At 39.7% G+C, this 12233-nt stretch overlaps 1 protein-coding gene across 1 annotated transcript; it reads left to right on the top strand.

Annotated features, from left to right (window-relative positions):
* The first annotated feature begins 1274 nt into the window (after positions 1–1274).
* On the top strand, positions 1275–11033 carry LOC134748899 (myogenesis-regulating glycosidase-like). Its single transcript, XM_063683735.1, has 10 exons — positions 1275–1330; positions 4607–4723; positions 5203–5412; positions 6052–6712; positions 6955–7147; positions 7533–7642; positions 8128–8277; positions 8565–8688; positions 10135–10291; positions 10661–11033. The coding sequence occupies exons 1-10, from the start codon at positions 1306–1308 to the stop codon at positions 10927–10929; spliced, it is 2016 nt and encodes a 671-aa protein (XP_063539805.1). The 5' UTR covers positions 1275–1305; the 3' UTR covers positions 10930–11033.
* The last annotated feature ends 1200 nt before the right edge of the window (positions 11034–12233 follow it).

Genomic DNA, 12233 nt, shown 5'->3' with positions numbered 1-12233 from the left:
GGTGGAAATAATTTTGCTGCCATGTGACACATACTGTTTTTCACATCACCTATGAGGAAATTGTTACGTTCCAAAATATTATTTAACCCAAAAAAAAATATGCAAGAAAGAAAAAAAATCATGTCCTAGAACAGAAAAGTGCCACTTTGATCCCTCATAGCGGGTAAGAATAAACCCTTTTCACTTCAGCAATTCGAAAAAGGGGTTTTTCTTCCCTCCTAGGAGGGATCAAAGTGGCACTTTTCTTCCCTGCTACTAGGGACCAAAATAATACTTTTCTGTTCTAGGACATTATTTTTTAAATTTTTTTGCACATTATTATTTAGCTTAAAAAATATTTTTAAATATCATAATTACCTCGTAGGTGATGTGAAAAGCAGTATGTGTCAAAATTATTTGTGTATGGTAGCAAAATTATTTCCATCTTGGACGTAACACACTTGAATCCCTCACTACGCTCAGGATTCTACTTTAGAATCCCTCGTTACTCTCTTTAATAGTATAGAATCCTTCGCTTCGTTTAGGATTCAATGTACGCCCTCGCCGTAAACATGCCAATTTGCTCCCTTGTAACACAATCTTCTATTTTCGAATAGGTGATGTGAAAACCTATTTTCATTTCTCATGCTCTGAAAGAGAGTCATTGTTGTTCTAAAAGGTGCGCAGAAAATGATACGTGTCTGCACTAGAGCATTTCACGTTCGAAGTACGATTTTTTTAATTTTGTTACGATACGCAATTGAAATTTGAGTTTAAATGGATTTGTTATAAAATTTCCATTTTGATGTTTGACTCTCCATTCCATAAATAACGATACTTTTGCCTGAATTGTTAATTGAAAGTACCCTCAAGAAATACTATAAAAATGTATACTTAGCCATGTTTTTAACAAAATACATGCATTTTACTTTTCTCGTATTCGAAATGAAAAGTAGAGTGTTTAACTCGGGTGAAAGGCATCATTTCTGCCTCGGACTATTGGCGCTCTCACTGCGTTCGAGCGCCAAAACACCTCAGCAGAAATGAGTGCTTTTCATCCCTTGGTTAACAATCTACTATTACCTACCAATCTTCTACTTACCCTCCATATAAATTCACACACCTTACACCTTATTAATAAAATAATATGATTTGTTGCCTATATGTAAGTATCTACAAAGATTCAAGGTAATTCATGAGTCATAACAAAGCACTTAGCTCCTTGGTACAGTCCCACAGAGCTGTTGAGTTTATCTGAAGAGGCGATATGGTATCTATATCGGCTACTAGCTGGGTTCTGGCACTTTTGTCAGTCGGCTGCAAGAGATGGCGGCGCTCAGGATACTGTTGGGTAAGATTTATATTTTTTTTTCATTAGCCTACTTTGGTGTCCCACTGCTGGGCAAAGGCCTCCCCTCGTTTTCTCCACTCGACCCTGTCATCGGCATTTTCCCACCATTTGGGATAGAATGCGTCCAAGTTGTCCCGCCATCTCCTTTTCGGTCTGCCTGAACCCCGGCCTGCACCGTCTATGGTGCTCCGTGGGTCCCACTCAGTAACCATTTTGGCCCACCTTTCCGGGTGCATGCGACAGACATGTCCAGCCCAGTCCCACTTAAGCTTAGCGGTCTTGACGCCTACATCTGCAACTCTAGTTCTGGAGCGTAGTTCCGTATTTCTGATTCGATCAGTTCTACGAACACCTAATATACTACGCTCCATAGCTCGCATAGATTTATAATTAACACTAATTATTAATTGATTAACTTTATCTTCTGGTCTTTTCTTAACTAATGGAAAAACATAGGTAATGATCAGGCCGTACAATTTGACTCTGCCTTGCTACATTACGGTATTTTTCAGAAGATGGTATTTTCATACTTGATTTACTGTCAGCAGCATCAAATTATCCGAGGGCCTACCGCGAACAAATTCGCAAATTGCGGGCATTTTCTCTGTCACTCCAATTACGCCTTAGTTGGAGTAAAAGAGAAAGATACCTACCAGCAATTTGCAAACTTGCGCTCCGCTCTGCTCTGCACCCCTGAATAATTTCAAAAATAGTAAAAAATCTTTCAGTTTGCTTTAGGTACAATGTATCTCTAATTGTTTTAAATTTAGACTATGAAACAGGTAAATAAAAATAAAATAAAATAAATAAATTGATTTTATTTCAGGCAAGCACCCATATAAAACACAGAATTACCTATAAGATATAAATACTCGATTAATATAACTCTGTCTGCTCTTAAAGGTCTTGATGGGTTATCTATTTATTGCATTTAAGAGTAGGTATGTAAAGTGTAAACACTTGATTGTCAGTAGGCGCAAAGATAGATATAACTCCGTAATAGATGGATACAGTCTAAGGAAAAAAACGTGCCTCGAAAATCACGGAAATTTGATTCTCGATCAGAGGGCGCCACTAGTTTTGACCTAAGCTCGTATAGAGGGCGTTGACTGTTTCGTTTGTTATTTATAATTTTAACGCATATCAGTGAAAGAACATGGGTCAAAATCATATAAAAATAATTAATGCAAATAAAAAAATCATTTATCCATATTTAAATACATTTTAACGTATTTTTATAAATCTTCATTTTTAGTTTTAAAGTATGTCGATAGATGGCAGTGAATTTACAGCGGTTACAAAATTTACTATGACCATAGAGTAACTTATACTAGAGCGGTACTGTCATAGTAAATTTTGTAACCCCAGTAAATTCACTGCCATCTGTCGACACACTTTAAAACTAAAAATGAAGATTTATAAAAATACGATAGAATGTATTTAAATATAGATAAATGATTTTTTTATTTGCATTAATTATTTTTATGATTTTGACCCATGTTCTTTCACTGATATGCGTTAAAATTGTTAAATAACAAACGAAACCGTCAACGCCATCTATACGACTGTAGGCCAAAACTAGTAGCGCCCTCTGAACGAGAATCAAATTTTCTTGATTTTCGAGGCACGTTTTTTCCTTAGACTGTATCCATCTATTACGGAGTTATATCTATCTTTGCTATGACAGTACCGCTCTATCTTATTATATCCTCTTTGGTAGGCGTATTGTGGAAAGAATATCAACAGGTTCAAAACATGTTAAGAATAGATATCTACGTCACTGAGTGTACAGTGAGAATGGATATTTAAAGTTTGTTAAGGTACTAAGCGATAGATATAATATTACCAGCCGAGACTATAAATCTGAACAAAAAAATCTATAAATAAAGATACCTAATATTTTTTACAGTACATATGGTGCTACTTTCTCGCACTAGTGCGGAAAGTGCACTTTTTGTGCATATGTCGAAAGTTTAAAGGGCCATATGTACTGTAAAACGTTGTTCGATACTCGTGCGAATAGGTAATTCGCAACTCGTGTCGATTTAAAACACTCCCTGCGGTCGTGTTTTAATTTATCGCCACTCGTTTCGAATTTCCTCTTTTCCGCACTTGTATCGAAAATAACTATTTTACTCGTTAAGGGTGTTTTTTTTTATTATCAGTCATTTTGCGTATGGATTTTCATCAAATTTTTTAGTTAATAGTTATTTCAAGCTACATTTAATGCCAAAATTGCCTTAGGTACATTATTTTGGAAAAGAGTTGGTACTCTTCAAACTGCTTCAAACTCGATATTTATCAAAAACAGCCAAGACTCGCATTCACGTTAAAAAAAACCGCATCGAAATCGGTCCATCAGTTTAAGAGCTACGACGCAACAGACAAACCGACAGACATTGGCGTCAAACTTATAAGTAACACCCCTCTTTTTGCGTCAGGAGTTAAAAACTATTTTTTATTGCCAACACATAAATATAGAGCCTAATTTTTGCATGTAGGTTGATAAATATCTAGAGTGGTTAAAATCTGTTATATATATCTGTTGTTTTTAACCTATAGGTTTTGATATTGATATGATACTATCAATCGCAGTGATTGATGTGCACTAGGTCGTATCACTAACTTATCATAACAATACTTATTATATATATATACTGATGTATCGGCACCAGATACAGCTTTATATTGTTTGGCGTCAAGACTCGAGACCCTTGGCCCGTATTGCACCCACGCCCTTTTTAAAGATCTCAAAGAAGATGACCGTAGAGCTGGCAGCTTCCTCGATCAACGAATTAGTATTGCGATACAGCGAGGAATTGCTGCATGCCAGCATGCACGCATCTACGGTACCACGAAGCAATCATTAAAGCAAGCAATCATGAAATTAGTTTCTAATTCTATATATCCTTATCCGAGGCCGGATTAGAACTGGCGTCTTTAATCTTGTATGACCTCACCCGGTCATATTTTCAAACTTGAAAGGCTAGACGCCTTTAACCATATCGCATCTAAAGGGCTCGCAGTAGGAGATTTTATTTATATTCTTGACCTGACTTTTATAGTCATGCATCCGGATAGGTGGGCTGCCGATAGTGGATGCCGCAATATAAACTTGGACGTTGCAGGCCTAGGATGAAATGACGGGACGACTTAGACAACAATGGGAATTGTGGAGATCAAGGGCAAAGACCCAGCAGTGGGACATTTTTATAGGCTAAGAAGAAGAAGAAGAGAGAAGAGACCTTAATAGTAACTTGTATTTTGTGTCGGCAGCGGTAGCAGCGCTGGGAGCGCACGCCCACTCTGCCACGCTGACGACGCGGCAGCAAGATGTCACTCTCTCACTGGAGCCCCAACTCACTGGAGGATTTTCCTTGACGATCATCAAGGGTAAACAACTCGTCCCTTGCTAATTTTAAGCCCTATAGGGCACAATAAGATATTGCCACCCATAACTCTTGCCGCCCAAATATACAAAAACATGTGTCAGTCTACCCCGTAATTCTATAAGTACCATACCAAGACAACTTGAAGAGAGAAGTGGGTCACTTAGACAAACACTGTAACTTCATGGCAAGCCGATATCACAAGCACACATACTCACTTATCGGGTTTGAGCTGTGTTTGAGTCATTCACCGTTCAGCAGCCCTCGACTTGTAAATGTGTGCGAGTCACGATTAAATACGAGTTTTTAAATCAACGTGTAATAAAGTCACTGATTTGTCTTATTGTGAATTAATAACCTCGTAGCTCGTGCAAAAGTTATTTTAGTTTTTGGAATTATAACTTTCTGTCAATTAATTAAACTTCAATGTTTATGTACTTTCGACAGTTTTCGCAGTTAATCATTAATTATTTGTATTTACAGACGATGAGACCATCTTCCAAGCGTCCATCGGCCGCACCCTCATGTCCACCTACGTTTCATCCAAGGAGGTAGAAGGTGGAATGCAGCTGTCGTTACCAGGGGCTGAGCTGTCAGTCCACACCGTAGTTGATGAGGCAGCGGGAGCTAGAGGAGTCAAGATTGTTTGGGATGCTAATGAGCAGACTAGGCTGGAAGATTGCTTTGATTTCGGTAAGACCTGGCTATGTCCTACGCGATGCATGAGATGGAGGTATATTGCCGGCCACGTTTTCTTTACGATACCTCGCCCGCTTTGAAGTACTTTTACTGCAGACTCTTCCGTAAAACTCAACGGTTCTAAAGCCGATTGACAAAGTCAAGACTTTTGACGACCGGGCTGGCCTAGTGGTAGTGAAGTGACCCTGCCTATGAAGCCTACGGTCCGGTTCGAATCCCGGTAAGGGCATTTATTTGTGCGATAAGTACAGATATTTGTTCCTGAGTCATGGATGGTTTCTAACGTTAGATGGAGCTTTACTTTCACGTGCACTGCGAAGCTCTTCCAAGTGTGCGTGCTTGCGGGGAGGGAAGAAGCTATCGGGCGTGGCGTACGAACCGGCATTCGCTGCTGCAGTAGCCCCTTAAGTTTTTGTAATTTATACATATCGTTGTCTGACTGAGTACCCACATCACAAGCCTTATTGAGCTTACCGTGGGACTTAGTCAATTTGTGTAAGAATGTCCCTATAATATTTATTATTTATTTAAGACATAAAAATCACTACCTAGTACCTACTTTATGTACTTATAAAACCAATAATCTATTTCTATATCGACTTAAAAAGCAAAATTATCTGTTTCTTTATTCAGCAACCAAACACTGGTACGGTGGCCCAATGCAGCTCATCCAAACATACCCGATAGAGAAGTCCACCCAAGTCTACGCTCCCTACTACACTAAGGAAAGAGACAACGGAGCTATCATGGAAAGATACTGGCTCAACTCCGCCGGAGAATACATCTACGTCCACCCTCAAGTACCTCTATTCATCGACTACAATAATATTACTAGTAACCACATGTGTTTTGGAGCACAAATCGCTGCACCGTACTCGACCAAGAGGAACCATACTGAGCTCTCATACGATCTCTGGTTCCTTTCTGATGTCAAGGCAGCTCATAAGCATGCGTTGAAAAACTATTTAGGCTGGCCATCCGGCGCGCCGGATTTCAGAATGATTCAGCATCCTATCTGGTCAACATGGGCTCAGTTCTCAAGAGACATAGATGAGACTAATCTTATGGAGTACGCGGAAGAGATAAAGGAGCGTGGTTTTGCCAATGCGCAGCTGGAGATCGACGATCTTTGGGAGATCTGCTACGGGTCTTTGACAGTGGACGTGAAGAAATTCAGTGATATGAGAAAATTTGTGCAGGATATTAAGGCGATGGGATACCGCGCTACTATTTGGATACATCCCTTCATTAATCAGAATTGTGAGCCGTGGTATTCTAATGCTTTGGCTGCGGGGTGAGTTGCCTTAAAACTTAAGATAATAAGTTTAAAATCTCTCTTCAAGTTTAGGCTTCATATGACTACTTTTAGACATATTATTTTAGTGCCGGCTCCATACAAATGAATTCAAAACAACCTATGGAATACCCTTGCCCCAAGGCTCCCATCTAAGATAACACAACGTTCCCTCTAAGATTCTAATCCTCGCTTTTCTATGTGTGAATCCTCGTGAAATAACACAACTGCTTTCTTTTTAGCTATCTGGTTTTGAACGAAGACGGCAGTCCGGATACCTCCTGGTGGAACAACAACGGTTCGGTGGCTGCTTACATCGACTTTACCAACCCAACCGCAGCCGAATGGTGGTATCAACGTGTCAAGTTGATTGTGGATACCTATGATATCGATAGCTTGAAGTTCGACGCTGGAGAAGCTAGCTGGTCTCCTGAGGTAATAATTACTCGTAGATTTAAACATCGATTTTACCAACTCCTCCAACATAATCGTGGATAGGTACAGGTATAGGTATAGATAGGCATCAAAGTTGAGATCGCCTATACAACATCGCTATCCGGTAATTTAATTTACGTTTACAAGTCGCGTGCACCGAATAAGCGATTATTAATTAGTGAGTTTAGTGACACTTTACCTTTTAGTCAGTTTTATTTTAAAGCGAGCGAGTTGGACACTATCGTTCACTCTGGAGCCTTATTCTGTATGCTAAATTGTCATGATTTGATTGACATGATTCTCTATTTCTCATGTGTTGATTCGGTCATATGTTGATAGTATCATTTGCGGATAGTTAATGTCAAATTTTGATTTGTTAATGCAGGTAGCAGTCCAAACCGGCGACGTGGACCTCCACCCGCACCACATCACGCAGGCTTACGTGAAGACCTGCGCGCGATTCGGAAACATGATCGAAGTACGCACGGGCTTCCAGTAAGTATTTATCACTGACTCGTTTGCTTCTAGGGAATCTTAACATTAATCGGGCCTTACATTAATTCACACACACACTTCACTGGCTCAGTGACCCAAAAAGGATCTTGGCCTCTGACACAAGAGAGCGCCACTCTGCCCTATTCTGCGCCACTTCATGCCAGTTGGGTATTCCGAGGGCGGATCGGCCTTTTAGGGCTTCGTCACTCCAGCGGTATCTGGGACGCCCAGACGAACGTTTTCCGCCCGGTTGCCCCACATACGCTCTTCTCACAGCACGATCCTCTCCCATCCTCTCCAGGTGACCAAGCCAGCGGAGTCGTGTGGCTTTGATCTCGCCAATTATATTGGGCACCGCAACCAGCACCTTTAGCTCCCTACATTAAATCCCTACATTCCCTACATTAATTCACATAAAACATATTAATATAAACTATCGGTAGGTAGGTAAACCTATCTAAATCTCATCCAAAAACTTTTTTCAGAACCCAGACGCTCCCGAACTTCGTGCGCATGGTGGACCGAGATTCCATCTGGGGCCTCACCAACGGCCTCTCCACCGTCATCACGACGACGTTCCAAATGAACTTGAACGGCTACACAATGGTGCTGCCTGACATGATTGGTGGCAATGGGTAAAGATAAGATAAAGATAAACTGAAATACATATCATACACCAAAGAAAAAGTGACTAAGTCACGTGAAGGACGACGTTTTCCTTGGCGAAAATCGCCAGTTCTCCCTACACGAGCGCTCCCTTTCCCGTTGGAGAAACTGCCATCATGTAACCTATTGATAATCCTCTGCAATTTTTTTTTATTATTTTTATTTATAATAAGTAATAAGGGACTCCTGTGCTACCCCCTGCAGTTCACGCCCGGAAATAAACATAAAAATTAAGCAGTTTCTTGTATTCCCGTAGGTACAACTTGGGAAACCCTGGCTCTGGTCTGCCAACGAAGCAGCTGTTCATCCGGTGGGTGCAGGCCAACACTTTCCTGCCAGCCATGCAGTTCTCCTTCGTACCCTGGGGCTTCGATAATGAGGTCAGTCTCCACTCCCACAGCTCCTGGCGTACTCTGGTCTGCCGACACTTCCTGCCAGCCATACAGTTCGTAACCTAGGGCTTCTACGGCGAAGTCAATTAACTTCCAGAGACCTTTGCGGACTCTGGTCTACCAACGAATCTGCTCATCAGATAAGTGCATCAAGCAAACGAAAACATACAGTGCCGCGGGGCTTCTACGGTAAAGCCAGTCCCACTTCTACAGGACTTGGTGGTCTCTGGTCTGGGAAAGAACCTCCACAGAATAGGCTACTACTTAAACCGAACCCTTCAGGCTTAGCCAAAATATTCGTGTTTAGTCCAGTTTCATAACTTGTATGTAGTTCTCAATCCCATCAATAAATGGCATCAGTCTTGAAGACGTGGCACAAAGTACCTAAGTTTAATGTCCTCGTCATTATTCAAGATTATAAAACACTGGTTTCCCTCTAAGTATAACTTGTTTTTTTATGAAAATATACAGAGTGGAAAAAATCTATTAGTATTAATCTTAAGGAGAAGCTTAACCTTTATAAAATGGTACCTAATTATCTATTTTAAATCTACTCGTGTGCCCCTAGCGGTTCATGATTTTCGTTAGGTAAAATGTTATGATGAAGCGATGAAGTAGGTATGCGATGTAATTTTTCAGTAGAAAGGGGGGGATCGGAACTTTGCTTCTACATTTTGAATAAACGTTTGCGGCACAAAAAGTGGCCTATAGATTATGTATGACTGCCTGTATAAGCCATTGTATTAAAATGAAGGCAAAACGTTACATCAGCAATTTTAATACCGTTTTACAGAATCGTAAAAACTGATTATGCTAATTATCATCATTAAATATGCATTGATAGATTCGTATTGTGTCTGCTGTGTGTCGTTTGTTAATTAGTTTAAGTTAGTCATTGACAAAGTATTAAAAAGCTAACTAAAGAAGTTTTCTTTTTAAAGGTTCAATAGCAAAATGACAAACAAAATAGACCACTTTGTCGAACTACTAAATTGTGCTATGCAACTAACCCATTAGCGCCCATTGTACCCACTTGGGTACACCTGAGTTACGGAGTTTGATTTAATTTCCTACTGTAACTCTACTTAACAGCATTAGAAAAAGTTCCCAAAAGTGGATGTAAATAGGCGCTAGGCGCTAATGGGCTTAGTTAAATTTGATATCGTGTATGTAACTTATGAAAGAAAAAGCCATCAAGGCTGAGATCGAACCAACGTCTTCTGCATTCGCAGCAGACCCTATAACTACAAGGCATATTGTATCCGGATTATAGCGGTACAGGTAGAAATTTTGACCAACCGACCGCCTTTTCAGCTTTTGACTAAGACCAGGTCAAATACCTATACGAATCTACTCACAGGGATGGCTCGAGAGGGATGTCGCTGCCGCCCATATAACTAGGCGACAATTTCTATAGAATTTTTTTATTTCCAGACATCGGAAATAAGTTTGAAGTACACGAAACTTCACGCCGAGTACGCCACGCACATCCAAGCCGCCATGAACGCTTCAGTTATAGACGGACGTCCCGTCAACGGCCCGCTGTGGTGGATAGCGCCCAATGACGCCCAAGCGCTCACTATCTGGGACCGTGAGTAACTACCACTTAATTGCCTTTTATCTTTAGCCACCATCATGCCACCAGCAATCCCATGCCATGCCATGCCATGTCATGTTATGAGCCTCTGTTGAAAGTTGATCTCTTCAGGAAACGCCACTCCTCGCGCGCCTCGTCTCGGCCAAACAGTCAAAAGGCTAAATAAGTATTTTGTAATATTTAGGACAAATTACAGAAGATTCGTAAGACACGAGAAAGTTATGTTGTCAAGTGTTATCATAACAAATATCAGTTTCTTATCTTTATCAGACGTTTCTCTCCAAGCACATGTGATTAATAATAATAATATCGTTGTCAAAAGTATAATTGATGACACTATTTCAAAACCATTATCATTTTCAGAATACCTCCTAGGAGAAGACATCATAGTCGCACCGATCCTCGTGGAAAACGCGACGTCTCGAGACATCTACCTTCCCGAAGGCGAATGGCTAGAAAAGGGAGACGAAAGCATAGTGCACATTGGGCCTGGTTGGATCAGGGGTCATAGTGTACCTATAGATGATCTAGCGTTCTTTGTACGCAAAACTGACCCGGACGCAGCAAGCCATAGCCAAGTTTCGGCTATTTTGCTAGCTGTTGTTTTGATCCTTGGAATGTTGTACCATTGATCATCATAAATTATTAAAAAATTGTATATAAATGCTATTTGGTGATTCTTTTGTAAATAGTTATATTTATTGTTAAAGTTAAGAAATAAAATGATTTGTGGATTTTTCTGTTTTTTCCAAACGATTTTATAGATGTAGGTACAGTCGAGTTCATAAATATGTATACATTTCTACTCCCTAATCCACTGCAATAAGGTGAAAATATGTACACATATTTATGAACTCGACTGTACCTACAAATAAAAATGCGGCATCTCGGGACCAATCCTAACATTAGTACTTCTACTTCGCTTCAACGAAATGAACGAAATTAAAATCATTTTTCATTTGAACAGAGTTGCATTAGTTTTGTTTCGTTCGATTTAAAAAATAATAATTTCACTCCAATTCAAGCGACGTTATATGATGTATAATGATAATGAAAAGACGAAAAGCAAAGACATCTCTCAGCCACGTGAAAAAGAATGCGTCGTGTATTATTACTCCACCGACAAGAACAGAGCTCTTAAGTTATGATGATGATGAGATGATATACGATCCTGATACATTTAATTCCCTTGCGTTACCATGACGGCAAAACGTACTTTCGTCATAGACTTCCGCGGTAAACCATAAAAGCGACCATTGTATATGCTTCTAATTATTTCTAGCTTACATTCTAGCCTAAACCCTGTGATTAAGACCTAGATGAGAAATGTCCTGAGTAGCGGAAGCCGTCAACTACTGTCAGAATGTTTACGTACTTGTTTTTGTGCCATTGTTACGGCTAAGCGCCGTAGTAATACTTTTAATGTATCTTGACGTTTGTTAAGGAGACTGTTCGATGGTACTGGAAGAAAAATTGCCCGTGAGACTCCTATGGCCTTAAAGAAGTATAAGAGATTTTTCGAAAAACACAAGGGAACTTTTGTTTTTCTTTGTCTGTTTGAATAAAGATCGGATAATTTTTTTACAAAAATTGCCATCTTTAAAGTCAAAAATATTTTTTATTTTTACCATAATTTTTGGATTTTGGGGCAATATGGCGGATGAGAGAGAAGGCCTTTGTCCAGCTGCAGCAGTTTTGCGTTTCGTATATTATAACGTAGGTAAGTACGTATAGCCAAAATATACGCTTATAATGCTAAAGAGCACGAAAATTTATATACAAAATGATCTGTTTTCATTGTGTAGTTAGTATCTATTAACCACAATATTGTAGGAATGGGTCGTAACTAGCTAAAGCCAATTTCAGAAGTAAGAGCGCACAGTGCGATAGAGATAGATAACGAAATTTCGATTTTGTTAAAAAAATTGTTACTGTT

Source organism: Cydia strobilella, chromosome 17 (genome assembly GCF_947568885.1).
Source record: "Cydia strobilella chromosome 17, ilCydStro3.1, whole genome shotgun sequence".
Lineage (NCBI taxonomy): Eukaryota > Metazoa > Arthropoda > Insecta > Lepidoptera > Tortricidae > Cydia > Cydia strobilella.
Note: the sequence above shows the minus strand (reverse complement) of the source record. Positions and strands in the feature narration are given on the sequence as shown.